Source organism: Onychostoma macrolepis, chromosome 20, assembly GCF_012432095.1.
Source record: "Onychostoma macrolepis isolate SWU-2019 chromosome 20, ASM1243209v1, whole genome shotgun sequence".
Lineage (NCBI taxonomy): Eukaryota > Metazoa > Chordata > Actinopteri > Cypriniformes > Cyprinidae > Onychostoma > Onychostoma macrolepis.
The window spans coordinates 12,075,187-12,094,265 of NC_081174.1; the positions used below are offsets into that span (position 1 = coordinate 12,075,187).

The window sequence follows — 19,079 nt, forward strand, 5'->3', positions numbered from 1 at the left end:
ACATCAGACACGACTCAATCTGTGTTCAATGGTTATCATTGGCTGCTTATGAAGCTGGATTGTAGTTTTGGCAAAGCTTAAGCAGGGATCAACAATAAGGATTTTTTTCTCATGGCCCAGTCTGGCCAGTAGATCAGATCTGCGCTCGCTCTGCCAACATTTTCGCAATGCCCCATCACAAATAAGATTTCTGTTTTTAGCATGTTTAAAAACAGCAGTGTTAAAAAAAATTGTAAAATAATATAAATGTATTATAAGTAAAAATTTATATAATATAAAAATATTATATTTAATAGATAATGAGAAACAAATGTATATATGAATTGTTTAATTTTTAATATTTAACATTTTGAATAAAATAATTAAAAAAGCAGAAAAAGTTGTCACAAGTCGTAGCATTACCTACCTACATATTTAAATGTGCTAGAAAACATAAATGCAAAATATATTAATATATTTATGTTAAATAAATATAATTTATTAGAATTAAATATAAATAAACTATGAAATATACGTGAAATATAAAATATATAATGTGTATAAATATATATATTTTTATTTCATTTAACAATATAGTTAATAAAAAATAACATATTACTGATTTGTTAAATTTTTAACCCATTCTAACTTGTGTAAGACTATCACAAGCAACAGCATTTACCTTGGTGACATATTTAAATGTGTTAGAAAATATTATTATAAAATACTATAATAATTATAATATAATATATAATATTATAATTAAATAAAGTGAAATATTGATATAAAATACAATATATTATAATTCAAATAAATAAATATATAATGAAAACATTTATAAATATAATACATTTTATATGATAATATTAATGTTAATATAAAACAGTATATAAAATATATAAACATTTGAAATATATTTATATAAAATAAAAATTACTATTTTTGTTTAATGTTTTTAATTAAATAATAAAAAGTTGACATTTAAGAATTCAACAATCATGTTCAGTACATCAAAAAAATTAATAAATGTAAAAAAAAAATAAAAGCACCTGAATAACAAACACAATACTTAGTGACAGTGCAACAGTTGGCCAACAGAGCAAGCGACTGTCCTGTCAACTGGCCCAAACTCTCTCCCACTGGGCCCAGGGCCGTCTTTATTGTGGAACCATTTTTTCAAGACTGCTTGAGGGTGTTGGAACGCTAAGCAAACACAATCACAAGTCATTCTGTCCTTCTCTGTCTGTCTCTCACTCACGTGCACACGTAAGCCCCTTTTGACTGTTGGGGGATTATTATTGGGTGCTTTGGTGTCATGGCAACTGTCTGATTCCATTCTCTAAGGCTTTTTGTTGTCAGAGGTCAGGTGACCCAAAAACTCTGTTGTTTCTAATTTTGCGCACAACTTTATTTCTCACACGCATGCTTTCAAACGCACTACGCGAGTTCATACGGGATGCCCTAGTTTCCGTAGTAATGATGGATTCCTTCCCACTGTGCTGACCATATTGGATCGAGGGGAGGGGTGGAGAGAGTAGAGGAGAAAAACAGAGGAGAAAAAGAGGAAACATGGGTGTGGTTTGAGTTTTCATACTCAGAGGATTATTGATCGTTGAACAGAAGGCATTTTAAACATCATTTACGCAGTAATGGTGTTTAACCGCAGGAAACGGGTAATTATGTGGCGTATATGCTAATCGTAGCGTGGTTACGCGGTGAGACTAAGAGATCCCTATTGAATCGCGACTCGCGCTCTGTTTCTGAGCGTGTTTATGCAGCACTGGCTGTAAAAGGCTGTTTTTGTGTCATCGTAGGCTGACCACTGCTAAACAGAGCCCGCGGTTCAGAAGCCCACTGCTCACGATCTCTCCCACACACACACACTGGTCAGCGCCACTGACCTCTACGTGCCTGGAGTTTGTGGTTGGGTGCATGCCTGGGTGACTGCGTGCTGCAGCGCTGGGAGAATGTGGGGGCGGCTGAACTACACTGAAGTCTGGTTTCAATCATCAGGCCGAGGCAGGGGCTTTTGGGGGAGAGGATGATTGAGAGATATGAAGGTTTGATCCAAATGCTGGAGTGGAATGGAGAGCACAGTCAGGGTTTACAGCATATTACAAGGGATGGGTCAAGATGGTCAATTAGTCCAAGAACCAACCAGTCAGTTAGTGAGGACTAGTTCATCCAGATGGTTTTCTCCTTTATTATTGTTATTATTAAGAAGAAGGATAATTTATTTATTAGTTTTATATATGTATACAATATCTATTTTTCATATAATAATAGTAATAATAATAATAAAGTATACGATATATTGTGTTTATATAATAATAATAATAACAACAATAATTTAATTGATTAATAAATCAAAATAATAATTGATTTGAGTGATGAGACATGATAAAATAATAATAATTATTATTATTATTTAATTATTTATGAATAATTACTAAATTATATATATATATATATATATAACAAATAATAATGATAATATTATTACTATTCCTCACACATTCTATGTATATCTCTATATATCTATTTATAGTTTGATTTATATAGTTTTTAATGTTTTAAGGTTTTTATGTATTTAGGATTTAGTTTGCATATGTTTGAATGCAATGCAAAGCAAATAATTACATATTATAAATAATTATAGAAATAATTAAATGTGTGTGTGTGTGTGTGTGTGTGTGTGTGTGCGCGTGCATTTTTGTGACAAATAAGGACATCAATTTGTATAATGACAAGGGTATGACATAGGTATTACAAGGAGAAGGTGACCTTTTAGGACATTATCCCATGTCCACACTTTTCAAAACGCTTATAAATCACACAGAATGGAGTGTATTGAAAATCTGAAATAGCACAAAGTTTCCTGTAAGGGGTAGGGTTGGTGTAGGGCAATAGCACATACAGTTTGAACAGTATATAAAACCATTACGCCTATGGGATGTCCCCACTTTTCACAAAAACAAATGTGTGTGTGTGTATGTGAAAACCCAGCTAAAGTAATTTTTTGGTAAAGGTAATTTTTTCATAAGGTAAAGAACATTCTTGATATCTTAACAGCAACAACCTTGATATCTTTAATATTGACATTAAATCATAATGAAATTAATGGTTAAAATCAAATTTTAATGCTTGTTATCATAATTAGCCTAGATTTAGAGACGTTAGCCAGGATTTCACAGAGAGGGTCACATATTACAGATTTTTTTAACTAGTTGACTATTTAATAGGTTATTTTCCACATCTCTAGTTGAAAGAAAGAAAACAGTTCAGACAGGAAAACTGGACAGAAACAAATGACTGGATTTAATGTTTTTCTTGTTCATTTTAGATGGTGGTTGTGAATTTATGAATCATTCCTGAATCCTGTTAGTGTGTCGCAGTTACATGGAAAGGCCAATTATGATGTCATCAATACCATCCCAGTGATTCACAGTACTCATAAACAAAACACCACAGTGCTAAAACAGCCCACTGAATGGAGCGATGCTTTTCTCCTTGTGTGTGTGTGTGTGTGTGTGTGTGTTTGTGTATAGATGCGCTCCTATGGCCGTGGTCTATTTCATGCTCTGCCAAATCTCTCCTTCTCCCATCCTGCAGAGGGAAGATATGGGACACACACTTTTAGCGTACAGTTGTGTGTGTGTGTGTGTGTTGGATGGTTTAAAATGCCTGGCAGGAGCTCTTTTAATGCTTTATTAGTGTTTATGTTGCCTTGACTTGTGGCGCGTACGGCTACCGCAGACTTGAAAAATGCGAGTCGACGCACTTCAAATGCACACACATTCCAGCGAACCCAGCAGACGTTACCCTGTCTCCGTCTCGCCGCCTGTCCAAAACACCCACCCCCTCACCCCTAATCTGGCTGGTATTTGTGTTATTCTAATCTTCATCCATAAAGGGTTACAGACGTAGACGTAATTGTGCATGAGTGTGGGAGCTATTATTTGATAATGGTAAACGACGGGTTAATCCCATCCCAATGGCATCTGACAACAACACTGGATTTCCGTTTTGCACATATGTGTGTGTGTGTATATATATGGATGTATAATGCCATCAGAGCCCACCGGTTGACAGCTGTAAGTACCCCCTACCCTCAAGCCCCCCCGACAATCAGGATAAGCCTAGATTGGTATGTCTCAGACAAATGCGTCATTTTTTCCCCATCCGTCTAAGTGTGTGTGAATATGTTTTTACAGGAGTTAGGATAGCCTACATCAGAGAGGGGACAGCTGGACTGGCATGTATCCATCTCCACTTCAATACGAATGCTCTCATCCCATCATTATTACACTCTTCCACTCATTCCCCTTCTCCTCACACCTCTACTTCTGCTATCAGCTTGCTCACCGATTTAGGTGTGTCAGCAGCTAAGCGAGGGGAGAGAGTGTGAAGTGGAATTCTTGCGTTTTCCCGTAAGATGGAGGGATATATTTGGATCGGGGTAAAGCTAGCATGACCTTAATACAGGACAATGGATCGCAGCTGTGCCCGATATGGGTCTGCTTTTTTAAACGCACACACGCACAACAGGAGAGGAAGAAATGGCGATTAAAAATGATTTCTCTGGTGTTTAATGAGAAAAGACATAGCTGGCACAGGAGTTAGCGGGTGCAGGAGGTGATAATTGGACCAGCTCATGTGACTTCTGTTCTCCAGCTTAAAGCAGTAGTTCACCCAAAAATCATTTAGTTAGTCTGGTGACAGTCCAAAACTGTGTTGTGAAACACAAAAGTGAAAATGCAAAAGGAGATGTTAAGCGGAATGGACAAGCAGGTCTTTACAATGAAAGTGGATGGTGGTTTGTAACGTTAAACATTGAACAGCACAAAATTATCAGAAAAGTATCAGAGTAGTTCATACTAATTGTGTGCTGTATTCTGTATAATTTCTGAAATCATTTAATATCTTCTTTGTTTTATGTCTGGTTACATCCAGCATTAAAGGGTGGATGTTGCCATGGCCTAAATTTAAGACAGACATATTTGAATTGCATATAAAATTGGATTACAGTTTTAACATAAACAATCTAATAAACTTGATTCATATTTGGCAGTCATACATCAAACAGATAAGAAACAGGTTTCATTTTTGAAATAGTACTAATAAAGTGCATGTGCTTTACACACAGAGTAACAATGTTTGTATTTATCATCAATACATTTAACTTCAATCTTATACATTTTTACTATATAATTTGTGCTTGTTCACAGCAAGCCATATTTGAACTGTTTATACTTTTTAAGCGAATACATTTAATTTTCACAATCAACAAATGTATGCTGCTTCTTAGCAGTCTGAATAAATGTATTTTGAAAAGATGATTATTTCATTAAAATCAAAATATGCAAATATTTAATAACAAACTATGCCATGGTTTTTGTGAACACACCTACTATAGTGAAGTGTGTAGCCTCATGGCTTTGAATTTCTTATACTGAATTTGATTAATTAATTGTGACTTTTGTAAACATTTACCCTTATTATTTTGTTATGTTTTTCTCCTATTTTTAATAATCCCATAATATTCACCGTCTTCCTGTTTTTTATTGCTTGAAGTCTTATTCTGTAGCCTATATTTTTTTTGTTTCTCATTTATCTGTTAATATGCAATATCTTTCTGTCATGAACACTCAAAAAAGCCGGTTATATTTTAGAAAAAACACTGTTGTTAGATTTTCATAATTGATTTGAAATATGTCACATAACAATCACTGTAATTACTATAAACATCTTCCTGTTGAGGTTTCCAAGATAGCCGCCAACTTATTTAATTTGTGAGCTGCAAATTTCTTTAAAAAATTGTCAAAAAAAGACTTAGATAGTGTTACTCTTATGGTTTTTGGCATTATAAATCACCATTGACTTTCACTGTACGAAAAACAACAGCTTGGACGTGAATCCGGCTTTCCTCTGAGGGGCCATCTCAAAACTTACAGCGCTGACATCATCTCGGTCTGTCTCCCTCCGCCTTGATCGCCGTGTTTCTCTCTCTCTCTCTTTCTCACTCGCCACTGTCTGTCTCATCCTGATATTCCCGTCTTTGTGTTGTATTGTCTCACCCTTTCCTTTGAAGCGTCGTTTACTAGTGTACGCTCTCGCGGTTTTTACACTCAGCCGTTCCTCAGAGGAGACAAGCTTTTGTGTCTTTTGTTACATTCTCCGTCGCCCCTTTTCGGAGCCCCACTTTTATTCCACTATCACCTTTCTGTCTTTTATTTTCACGATACTCTATCACCTGTGCGAATGCCACGGTTAATACGGTGCCGCCCATGTGCTGCAATGTTTCAGCTGGCATATCTGCGCTGGCCCAGCGTTGTGGCTACGTTATTGCAATGTTTCCCATATGGCCGGAGAGGTGAGAGAGTGGGCTTCCCTCGAGCAAGATTTATTGGCCCCATATTGATGTCCTTGGGCGTTGCCGATTGATTTGACACGGCCGACATTGTTTTGCGAGCCTGGGGGGAGGTGTTTTGTGGCCAAATGAAACTCTATTCCGCCCCTTTGCAAAAAACCTTCCAAGCTGGAGGCCTTGGGGTTGTCAGGGGCGACCAGCACGGAGCTAGGCAACCTGGCCTAATTCGTCCCATTTGGCTGAGCTCGGTTGCGCAGGGACTATTGTTCCTGAGTCAACAGAAAACTAGCCAGGCGCAAACGTGACCGCACAGCCAGAGGAATCTTTGACGTCCACTACAAATCAAAAGCGTATGCTTGTCCTGGAGGGATGTTTGATAGTTTTATCTGCGTGTTACATCTGCACATAGTTATGTAATTTGAGAATTTTGAAATATATCTCTTGCTTATTTTTCTTCTGCTCGGTTGGCGATAATCCTCACACACACACACACCTCCCGGCACACATATCAAAGTACTAAGTCCGCCCTTGTCCGCAATACTGTATCCCACTGTCTCCCCAGCTGTCACCATTCACACACAGAAGCTGACACACTTATGCTAACAGACACTGAAAGTGTTTGTTCTTCTGCTCACAACGGATGCGCGAAAGTCCGCTAAAACAAAAGCACATGTAACTTTATTCCAGACATTTGCTTTTTTTGTACTCGCAAAGGCAAATCTCAATGCGTTCATGCTCACACACGCTCCTCCACTGCGGGCTTGGTTATCTGGGTCAGTGCCTGTACAAATCTCATTACACTCCAGTCTGCCATCCTGATGCATTATGGGTAATGTAGTTCTGACCCAGTATTAGAAACAACACCTCAGGCACACGCATTACTTTTTAACTGCATGGGATTCGATTTTCTTTTAGCATTTGTAGCCCTCCCTTCGCCTTTAAAAAGGTATCGAGTGTCTCGCAGAGGAGCGTCGATAATGAAAGACGATCCTCCATTGCTCATTTTCGCGCTATGAGCGTATTTGAAACCTCTGTAGGCTCGCTGGAGTCGTGTTTCACACAGTCTGCCTGTATCGTTGACGCACCTGAGGACAGGTACTTCACTTCCTCACACACCCTGTTCAAAAACATTTTAGCTCTGTTTTTTAGTGGCCACAATAGGGATGTTTCTCTCTGAACTGCAGGATCTAATGGGCATCTGTTATGAACAGGAGGTTATGGATTTCTGCTAGCCGAAAAAATCCATATCCGCAATTCTGCACCCTCACCACATCCGGGTGTGCGAAATAGCAAAAGTGGTTCGTTCACAATTTCGTTTGCATCGTATTTAGACGCTATGCAGATACAAAAATATCATTCCCTCAGGGTTTCACCGTGATTCTATACAACAGTGGTTTTTGGTTTTGTGTTGCGGTTTGCGTTTTTGCTTTTGTCTGTGTGAAACGTACCTTTATTGACACAGCCGGTTTTATCACCCTCGTCCTTGGCTGCTGTGTGTCAGATGAAGAGATCAAAGAGGAAGAACCTCTTAAACAAATAACGCCAGGATGCCAACGCACATGGCACGCACGCACTATAAATTTAATCAGGGCTTGAGCTCAAATCACTATTATTTTCCCGGGAATTCAAGATATGAGGAAGTCTAATCCTGCTTTTGTCTTCGTTTGTTTGCAGTTTGCTTTTTCAATCTGTGCTTTCTAAATACAGATTAAAAGAAGCCGTGAAAACACTCACGGCACTCAGGTAAATGCACAAATACTGGCATGTTTTGTAGAACAGGCAGATTATGAAATGTGTCGTAGATTAAAGTGACTGTTTTTACCTCAGGCAGGCAGGCAGATATGTTGACATACACACTGCTGTTTCAAAATCTTGGTAAATTACAGTATCATCTGCGTTCAGTGCTGTGAGAGGGAGTGCAGATGTTTGCAATTATTTGCCGTTTGTTATTTCCTGTCAGTCTTTGTGATACACAATGAAGAGCGATTACAGTGGTCAGCGTTACTGACCCGAGGGAGTCTTCAATCACTCACACACACACACACACACACACACACACATAATCTGAAGCCTGTATAATCCCCTCCTCCCTCCATCAACCTCCAATTAATGATTCCTGTGGCTTACCATCCATTTTACATCAAACTCTGAACACTTGAGAGAGTGTGTGCAGGTTCACAACGTCCCAGAAAATGCTAGTCTTTAAATTATTTATATACATCCTTTTTTTAAAGGCTGGAAACTGGAAATATCACCATTTTTATTGTGTTTTACAGGCCTTAAAATGTAATGAGTAATAACTGTAGCAATAAAATAAATGTTATATATATATATATATATATATATATATTAGAATGTTCTGGCCTTTTCACCTAGATATTCAGTAAAACATTTTAGTAAATTTGAACGAATTTATTTATTTAAAATCTATGTAGTCTAAATAATTTGTTAATGCATGAATCCATATGGTAAAGATCAGTGAAATGTCATGGAAATTCATTGGTCAAAAGGGGTGGGAACTTGTCAGTGTTATTCTTGTGCTTTAAGTCAACATGTCATTTTTTCCCCCCATTTATTTTTTTTTCTCCTTTGTTGCTGAACAATAATAAAAGAACCTCTCCCTGAATTACTGCACTAGTCCTGTCTTTGTAACGATGTCCATTCATGATACTGCAGTGCTTTGTGCTGCTATAATGCAGCAGATCAGTGTTTTTCTGTCGTGTCACTGTCAGACATGGTTCGCTCGTTGCGTTTCTGATCCTTAAACTGAATCAGGGCTGTGACCACCATATGCATTGAGAGGGACATATTGATATTCAGATCAATATGATTTTCAATGAACCATCCTTGCTTCAGATCAAACTACAGTAACCCGACCACATTTAAGAAACAGCAGCAGAGAGATTCTTTAAAGACAACTTGAAATCAAAACTAAATTTAGTTTATTAATAAATGTCCCTTAGTCATATTGCACATCAGTGTTGAAAAGAATTGTGTGCTTTGATCAAATTCTAGGCCTCTTCTACCTTTGAAACATACCCAAGGCCAGGTGCAAAATAATATTAATATCATAATCTAACATGTTTTCACTTTGCATGACCCAATCAAATACTAAGAGATATAATCCTGCTCTACATTATTGCCTGCTGAATGTTCTGTTTCACCCTGAAATACCCTCATTACCGCACTTAAATGAGTTGTGAATACCGTTTTATGTTATCTTTAAGTATGCTTTTCTGAATCCCTAATAAGAAGACGTATTTCTCACATTTTCATGCTGTATTAAATGCGAGTACTTTAAGTACGTGTAGGAGACATGATAACGTACAGGAGGCAGGGAAAGAAGGTTGCAACTGTAATGTCTATCCATTGACGCGGCAAATTTCGTGACCCAGTCAGCGTCCCCACAGGCAGCGTTGTCACAAAAGCAATTTTCTGGGTTTTCAAACCCAAATAATAGTAATTGTCATGGACATTTGGTCACACACTATAATAGGCTCCATGTTATAGTGCAATTATATGAGTAAATACAGAATGAAAGTCTCAAACAACATGTAATATGGAATTATGTGGTCTGTAATGAATACTATTGCAATTAATTTGCCTAATGTTTGAATTAGCTCAGAAAAGATGGAGCCATTTGCTATATCACGTTCTGATGTGTTTGACACAATTTCTGGTGAAGGTGTTGAAATGTGCTTGCAGGAATATTGACCCACGATGTGCTTGACAATTAGTCAGAGGTCTTACACATCAGTTTTTGTTCATATAGTTTGTAAAACAGCAGTTTTTTGTGTGTGTGAGGACAGACAGCAAAGGAATGTGCTGCCCGTTTTAGGTCCTCAGGATCGGGCTGGCGTGGCGCCCCTGCCATATGCTGCATGTGTGTGTGTGTGCTTTGGCGTGTGTTTATGTGTGTGTGGCTCTGCGCACGGTCATAAATCCTAAGTCCTCGCAGACACCACCAATCTAGCGAGGTCAGAGGTTAAAATGACATCGCACGCATGCGTACATACACAAACACACATGCAAAACTGGAGCGTCACACTAAAAATTTCTGATTGAAAAAGTAACCTAAAGGCCCTTAGTGCTATTATGATGCAGAATGAATAATTGAGTTTGTCTGTGACAGGGATTATCTGCTCAATGCCAGAAAATGATTTTTTTTTCTCACAGCATTCAGTATCGCACATTTTATTTGTGTCTATTTTGGAGGTGTCTGCTGTATTGCCATTTATGGTTATAAGCTGACAAGTGCTGTGCATGTGAAATGTGGGGTATAGTTGTATTCTGGGTTTAGCATCCACGTTTTGTACAAAACATTACTACACACCTTCTTCTAGTGCAAAGCATTTGTGGAAACTCAGCATTTGCATGTAAATCCAAAATATTCAAATGATGACGTAAGACTTGTTAGCAGGGAGTAACCAAATGACCCATTCAGAAATATACTGTGGTGTGATCATGGTGCAGTGACGGTATCAGATGGTAGATGGTAATTGGATTACCATATGTTATTTACATGGCACTCATTAGATTAGCATAAAGTACTGCAGGGTACTATCCCACATTAATATCATGGTACATGGCTCCAAGGCTCAACAATTTGTAGAAATTAAAAGAATGAGTTAGAACCATCTGTAAGAAAGTGCCCATTTCAATTAAAGTTATATGTGACCCTGGACCACAAAACCAGTCATCTAAATGCTGAAAAAAAAGAAGCTTTCCATTGATGTATGATTTGTTAGGATAGGACTATATTTGGTTGAATTAGAACTATTTGAAAATCTGGAGTCTCAGGGTGCAAAATATTGAGATTTTCGCATTTAAATCGCATTTCTTAACAATGCATATTACTAATCAAAAATTAAGTTTTGATAAATTTACAGTAAGAAATGTACAAAATATCTTCATAGAACATGACCTTTACTTAATATCCTAATGATTTTTTTGGAATAAAAGAAAAATCGATCATTTTGACCCATTCGATGTATTGTTGGCTATATATCCATGTTACTTATGGCTGGTTTTGTGGTCCAGGGTCACATATAATATACAATAGAACTACTATTGATTCTATTTTATTCTTTTTCTTTTTTTTAATGTAGCATTTAATGAAATATTACATTAAATTGTTACACAGTGTAGATATTTATTTTGTTTTATTTTAAAACATTTCATGGAGTTACATTAAAGTTGTGTAATATAACTTCTATTGATTTTATTATTTCATTTCATTTGAAAGAAAACTTACTGGAGTTACATTACATGATAATATACAATATAGCTGCTATTGTTTTTATGACAGCAAATATTTTAATGACAGCATCATAGTAGGATGTTAAAAATAAAATGTGTTTTTTTTTAATAGTGGAGCCAGTAAAAAATATTCAGTTAAAAAATGACGAACACTTACTGTTGAGCTGCGAATAAATGTTATTTTTGTTAGTGGCGTTTATATACAGATCACCCAGTCCTATGGATGAATTAAATAAAGCCTTCTGTTACACTGACATTGCATTAGTGTGAGAAAAAGGTAATGTCGCTGTACTCTCTACATGTATTTATCTGAGCATGCATGCATTTGCATGTGATCAAGTCATTTAACAGGTTGAGATTGAGCTTAATCAAGCGTGAGATTCACCATGTTCTTTTGATCTAAAGTATAAATCTGAACAAATGAGGAAAGAGACGAGAGGATGTTTTAAGAGGGAACGTCATATTCTCTTCCTATGTTTTACTCGCTTTGTTTGAGGGGAAACAGCACGAGGCGAGTAGATACGTTATGTTGTTAGTTGTACTTTTGGATCAAAGACTCAGATGATTCACATTAACAGAGAAACACATAAAAGCAGCTGTTACTCACCATTATAACATTTTGGCAACTAATCAATAGCCATTGGCTCATTATAGGAGCTACACATTGTGCTGGTTTCCAAAAGAGATAATGAATCCCTTTATGAACTGAAAAGCTCTAACAGTTTAATGTGCACTTTGGTTTTCGAATTGATTTAGTTCCCATTGGTGCATTTTCTCAGTCTGTGTTTAGGTGTGTTTGTGAATGTCTATCTTTTTTTTTTGTGTGTGTATTTTTGGCGAGGGAAGTATATACGAGTTAAACCTAAGTTGCCATGTCCACCGAGGGATGTGCCTGAGCGATGTGGCCATTAGAGGAAGCTCACCCTTAGAAAAGTCATGGAAAAAGGGCAATTATAGGCAGGCGGTACAAAAGACAGCTTTGCTCGGTTCGGAGTGGGGTCCTAAGTGCCACATCCATCTGAATTCTTTCACAGGAAGGCTCAGTATGTCTTGGAGACCATGAAACCCCAAACGACGACATTAAGACAGCTATTTTACGCTCTCTCATGGGGGTGGTGGGCTAAACAAAACTATTTTTCCATTACTTCCCTCATTTATGTCTTGCTGTTACTAAAAGCTTGTACCAGTCGAAGCCGGCTCGTATTAAAATGAACTAAGAGTCCCATTGGGAGGGAATAGCGGGGACGTTTTGAGCAGTAAAGATGTGATGTTGGTGCTGAATGCTAAATGCTAATGGGAAAAAGAGATTGCTTACGGAGCACATCACACCTCTGCTGGCTCACCAAATCAGCACTTCAGCTTCAATGTGTACACATGGCCAGGTCTTCATTTGTGCTTTTTTGGAAACAAAACATAACATTCACCATGTCTTATGCCGTTTCAATATTTTTGTATTTTTTTTTCTGTTAAGCACAAAATAGACATTTGTTATGCAGCTCTTGTCATACTAAACCAGTTTAGAGACTTTCAAACCCCAAAAAAGACAAAAAAAACTTTCCAAAAAAAAGTAGTTCCAGTCCAATTATTCACTGAAAGTCTTGTGTTGTGTCCATGTCCATAAAGTTGGCTAGTTGAGAGCTTCAGGGAAATGACCGAATAACGACTTTTCAGTCTGTTCATCACATAAAGCTGTTGTGTTTCTTCAGAACAGTTCAATATAGTACACAAGTCATATGGATGATACTTTTTATTGTGTTTTGTCCTTTTTGGAGCTTGACAGCCTCTGGTTAAAATACAGTGTGGTGTAGGACAAGAATTGCATAACAGTTTTTCAAAGATTTGTACTTCAGTACTCCACAGAAGAAATAACAGCATGCAGGTTTGAAACGACATGATGGGTGAGTAAATAATAGCAGAATTGCTATAAATTCTCAGTTCCCCTTCAATCGGCCTCTTAAAAATCATTCAGGTGATTTTGAAGAGACATAGTGAAGGGCAAGCGACTCTCGTCTTGCTTCTCAAACACGTCTGTGGTGTCTGATCACCTTCTCGCACATTCTTAGACACGCATGCGTGTGCATATCAAGCCTACTTGCTTGCATTTAGCACTTTGACATATTATTTTCCATCTCAATGGTCAAGGTGACAGAAAATGAATGTTTTTTCTTTAATTGCTTTTATTTAGATTGTATCAGTTCATTACAGATAAATCAAGATCTTGTTTGTCCCATGATTTTCTAGCTAAAGGATTGGATGTTTTATGCCGTGCATCCTACATACTTAAATAACACCACTTCACGCTTCAGTACGGATAAAGTTGATAAATATTTTCAGGTTTGTAGAAAAAAATCTGTTTATCCGAATCAATTAGGATATAGACCCATATATGCGCTCATTTGCTGAGGGCTTTGAGAAAACACATGCAAGCTACCTCAGACGTAAATGAATGAATTATTTTAAGCAAACTCTGTCTTACATTAAATCACCCTTATAATTAAATCACTTTCCACTGTTTTCGCCGTAACCGTGTTTACTTGTGAGACGCGATGAGTAATGTGGCTTTTACGCGCCGCATTAAGCCGAGTTTGCAGGGACGCGTAAAGAGATTGCAACGAGAAGAAAGACTCAAAGACACTGCTTTCTCTGTTTCATCCGTGAGAAGAGCAGCACTTGGTAATGGAAGGAGACAGCGCGGTAGACATATAGCGCTCGACAACACCCTCCCCCCGTCCTCATGAAAACTGCACGAGAAAATGCAGCTGCAGGCGAAACTGGTGCAGCCATCTAATAAAACGTACTCTGTGCACTTCGTCAAGCTAGACTGACACACACACACCACAAGCACCTACCTCACACCTGCCGAGCGGCACATCTTGTGCCATCAGGGCAATCGCGTTACATTAAACGCATTACTCCGTGATGGGTACCAATGCGCCAGGGGCCACGAAGAGGAGTCTTTTCATTTTGAAGAACCAAAATTAAACAACATAGGAGGCGCTTTACGCAAGTAACACGCAAGGACGATTGGACTACCAATATTAACAATCAGATAAACGTAATAATTGCTCACCCCCTTCAGCAGGTCTTTATCTAATAATCAGTAATAAGGTCTCATTGGTTGCCATGTCTAATAATAGTGAGTGATTATTTTAGCCTACTGTAATACCCTGAGAGGTCCTCACGTAATAAATGGTGATTAACAAGAGTGAAAGGTGTAATTTACCTACGGACCTGCCTAATTGCTATACGGCAAATCAGCATTGTACCTCAGACATATGCATGAGAGCAAGGAATCACACTTGCAAAAACAACACATGCACACTGAAAGCAGATGGGTTGAAAGCCACCTATGTGAGTGAAATTCATCTGTGAGGAGGAAATGTCTGTGTTCGCTGGTGTGTTTTTCTCTGTGAGAGAAAGGATGGAAATTTCCATGGAGATGGAAAATGGGCTTTTGCACCATTTTTATTGAAACTGATAGTAGAGAAAGGACGGAAATGTTCAGGAAGTGACATGAGCTCAACTTTTCCTGTATGAACATTATGATTCAATGTGTTACTGCTAGGCCAAAGCACAATTGTGTAGTTTGTAGAGCTTTGTATTGATACAGATTTCCTGATTCAATTCAGATGATCTTGATTCAATTTGATGCCAATTCATTTGGATATATTTCTTTTTTCTGACATATAAAAAAAATGCTGTAAATTATACCTATATAATTGTTGTATTGTATTTCAGACTGATTAAATCTAATTTGTCTGTTTGAAAAAGATTCAGCTGATAAGAGTTTTAATTTGAGGTATCAGACTATGCTGGTCACACTGTGTATTTTTGATTCACTAAAAAGATTCAGTTCATAAGAGTCGTTTGTAAATTGGACTACATTGGTCAACTTCTGTGAGTGTTTTTGCATACAACACGCAAGGACTGCAGGCTGAAAATTTTGAATGTTATTATCTGAGAAAATATTATGTTTATGTTATTTGGAAAATTTACTGCAATGAGCCTTGTGATGATCATTTGTTTACAAATTTTAGACGCTATTAATAGCTAATTAACCCTGCAGGATGACTCGTATCTGCCTGCACATGACAGATTTCATGTATATTTCAATGATTAGTCTTGTAAACGTTCTTGTTAAATGATATGCAAATTGATCATGCATATTCAGCGGTCTATGCATGTTTACATCAAGGCGGCCAAAATTTAAACCCGCCTTAGTGTGCTTACAGGTGTTTATATTAATAGTTCATGTCCTGACAGGACTGATAATTGGTCAAATGAATCCCTGTCAGTAATCGTACGTCCACCGCAGCCATACTGTGTCACGTTAACGCTCGGCGAGAAATCACGTGCGCCGTCCACCTGGGCTAGATAATGAGAGCTGGCGTTCTGCTTGAAAGATGAAAAATGTCAGACAAATGAGCCCAGTCAATACGAGGCTCCTCGCAAACAAATGCGTCCTGATAGGAGAGCGTCCCGGCGTCTCTCTCAGTTCTGGGCGTGTAATTGTCTGTCTGTGTTCTCTAATTGCGGCATAATAAATAAAGCACATTCATTTGTTTATGTCTGTACTTCTAATGCGATTCCCTCCAGTGCTGTGCCGCAGATACCTCTCAACTCGGCTTTTTCTCAGTTTTCTCTCTTTTTTCCCTCCCCTCATCCCTCTCTCTCTTTGTCTCCTCGTCCTCCTGTTCCTCCGTTCCTCAGCACACCTGGGGGCCTGCAGGGGATGTCTCAGCATGAATAATGCAGGAGAGCCTCAGAAGTTGTACCTGCTCTCCTTTCCTACCATCTCTCTCTCTTTCTCTTTCGCTCTGTCAGTGCATACTTTCCATCTCTCGCTCTCCTTGTCCTCACTTTTCGAGTAAGACCATTATTCCCTTGTGGAGGAGCGGAATGTGATTTCCTGTGTGCTTGTTTTTTTTGTAAAAAAAAAAAATGTTTGCAGTTTAAAAACAAAAGCAGGCCTGCACTCAGTCCACTCTCTCTCTCTCTTTTGCAGTGGATTTCGTGGACTGTGGCAGAGGTTCTGGCTTGCGTTTCGAGAGCGGAGACCCTGCGGATTTCCGGATAGAGGCCGACGGGACGGTTTTCGCAGCGCGAACCCTGCAGCTATCTGACAGGAAGGGGCGGAGCTTGGAGATTAAGGCCAAGGACGTGAAGTCTCAAGAGGAATGGCTGGTGCACGTCAACTTCACCCAACCCAAGCAGGTAGGAAGTCATGCGCTCTCGCACGTTAACAGTGAACGGCGGCTGTGTGACTGCGAATTCGCACTAATTATATCCGTGTCAGATCGCTAACGGGCGCATGGTGTTTCTAAACTAGCCTTACGCTGCAATTACACTATCAAACAGCCATTGTACGAATGTGAGCTCACAAAAATGTCTCTCTTCATCCGTAGGCCCTCTGTGACAAAGCCAAAGCTCTAATAAAACTATATTAGAAAATTAGCAGAGCACTAACACGTTGATAGTAGGGCTGTAATTAATGTTTAACGATGCTAAAGAGACATTAAGGCAGGAGGATACATTAGACAGCGGAGATCTGGACCCTCAGCTTGGGAACACTAACCATATGTCTCATAGCCCTGCCTTCTGCTCGGAGACAAGGAGAATTTACTCTTTATTACTGATACACACATGCCCACACACTGCCGCCAAGGGGAAGGAGGACGAGAGGAGCCAGCGGGGGAGAGAGCGGATAAGGGCGAGATAAAGGCTGAGATGGTCGAGGAGGCAAAGGAGGAGAGGGTGAAGGGTTTAGACTAATGCTGGCCAGTCATGATGCATTCCTGATGAGTTTGCTGCAGTATTCAAACCAAGCAACACTGGGAACATCACTACGATTTTAATGAGCTTTTAATTTGGCCATTAAGTTTCCTAAAGAACATGTCATTAGACTAGTTTTCAACCGGTCCCCTTCCTTGTCTTGTGAGATTTAACTGCGTCTGTGATTTAAAGTAGCCACATTAAAATGGGTATGTTTGATTAATTTGTTTTAATGAATCAGTTCAAAACTTAACGATTCGTCGTTATTTAAAATGTGGTATAAGCCTGCCTTTAACTTAAGTAAAATGTATGTACACTACCGTTTAAAAGTTGAAAAGATCGGTATGATTTTTAAAATGTCTTTGAAAGAAGAAAAAAACAGTAATATTGCGATATATTTTACATCTTTACTGTCACTTTTGATAAGTTTAATGCATTCTTGCTGAATAGAAGTATTAATTTCTTTTAAAAATTTGTACTGACACTAAACCTTTGAACAGTAGTGTAGATAAATATAGCTTTTTATTACTATGTATTGATTTATTGGTGCATATGAATGAAAATAATTATATTCAGGGTTCTCATGATCTTGAAAAACATCAGGCAATTCAATGTTCTGGAAAAATCAAAAATGTGCTTTCCATGGAAGGTAATAACATTTTAAACGGTCATGGTCCATAAACAATTTAAATATTTCTAGTTAAGATCAAGTATCTCTTTAGAGACAGATGACTTGATAAGGTGCAAACTCTTTAAAAAATTATTGTCAAGCTAATTCTAGGATATAAAATAAATTTGTTGACCAGAATGTATGGAAACCCTGTATATACCTGTATATTCATGGATTTATTTAATGAAAAACATGCCTTGCCCTGATTGTTGAGTAATTTTTTATTGTTTTGCTCTTTTGCATTGAACATTCTGAATGTTTAATGCCATAAACAATAAACTTGTTAAATGAAATGAAATCTCACTGTAATTAAATAAACAAATGAAATATATATATATATATATTTATATATATCGAACATCATCAAAAGCCCGGCCCTGTTTTGTATAGCTAGAGATAACAAGAAAGAGAGAGGCGGGAAATGTGGAATGAGAGAGAAATGGGAGATGTGAAAAGTTAACGAGAAGGAACAGAGGTGAAAGACGTTTTTCCATCAATTCAGTTGATGTTTATGTTGTCGGTGAGTTCGTTTGGAGAGATGGTGCGACTGTGAGAAGGTACAGGGGTAATGAGTTAGCTCATCACCTGAGTCACAACACTGAGAGAGAAAAACGAGTGTATCTACCTCGCTTCGTCAATACAGAACTGCCGCCCACCCCCATGTGTCTGTCATTACCAGCAATATTTCACCACTGAGAGGAAGAGAGAGAAGATGATATCAACTTAGAGGAAATATTGAATCACCTTATAAACAGATATTCTGTACTTGCATAAAGAATTCAGTCTTTGTATTGTGTTGGTAGCTGGACATGAAGTCTCAACTGAACACTCACAGGGGTTTTTGTTCTCTGTAACACTAAGAGCAGGGCAAATGTCTGGTCAAGCACATCTCTGGCTGCCTTTGGCACAGGAATAACAAGGCTCAGGGAGAAAGAAAATGGAACAATACTGCAAACTCGACACACACTCTCACATTCACTATGTGGGTGTTACTGCTGAGGGATTTAACGATGGAGCTGCAGTGATATT

General features: G+C 38.1%; 1 protein-coding gene across 1 annotated transcript in view; it reads left to right on the plus strand.

The window, feature by feature from the left end:
* Nucleotides 1–19,079, plus strand: part of cdh2 (cadherin 2, type 1, N-cadherin (neuronal)) — a 45,073-nt gene that overhangs the window by 8,455 nt on the left and 17,539 nt on the right. Inside the window, exon 3 of the mRNA XM_058755066.1 lies at nt 16,614–16,822. Coding sequence (XP_058611049.1) covers nt 16,614–16,822 — 209 coding nt within the window. The remainder of the gene's footprint in view (nt 1–16,613; nt 16,823–19,079) is intronic.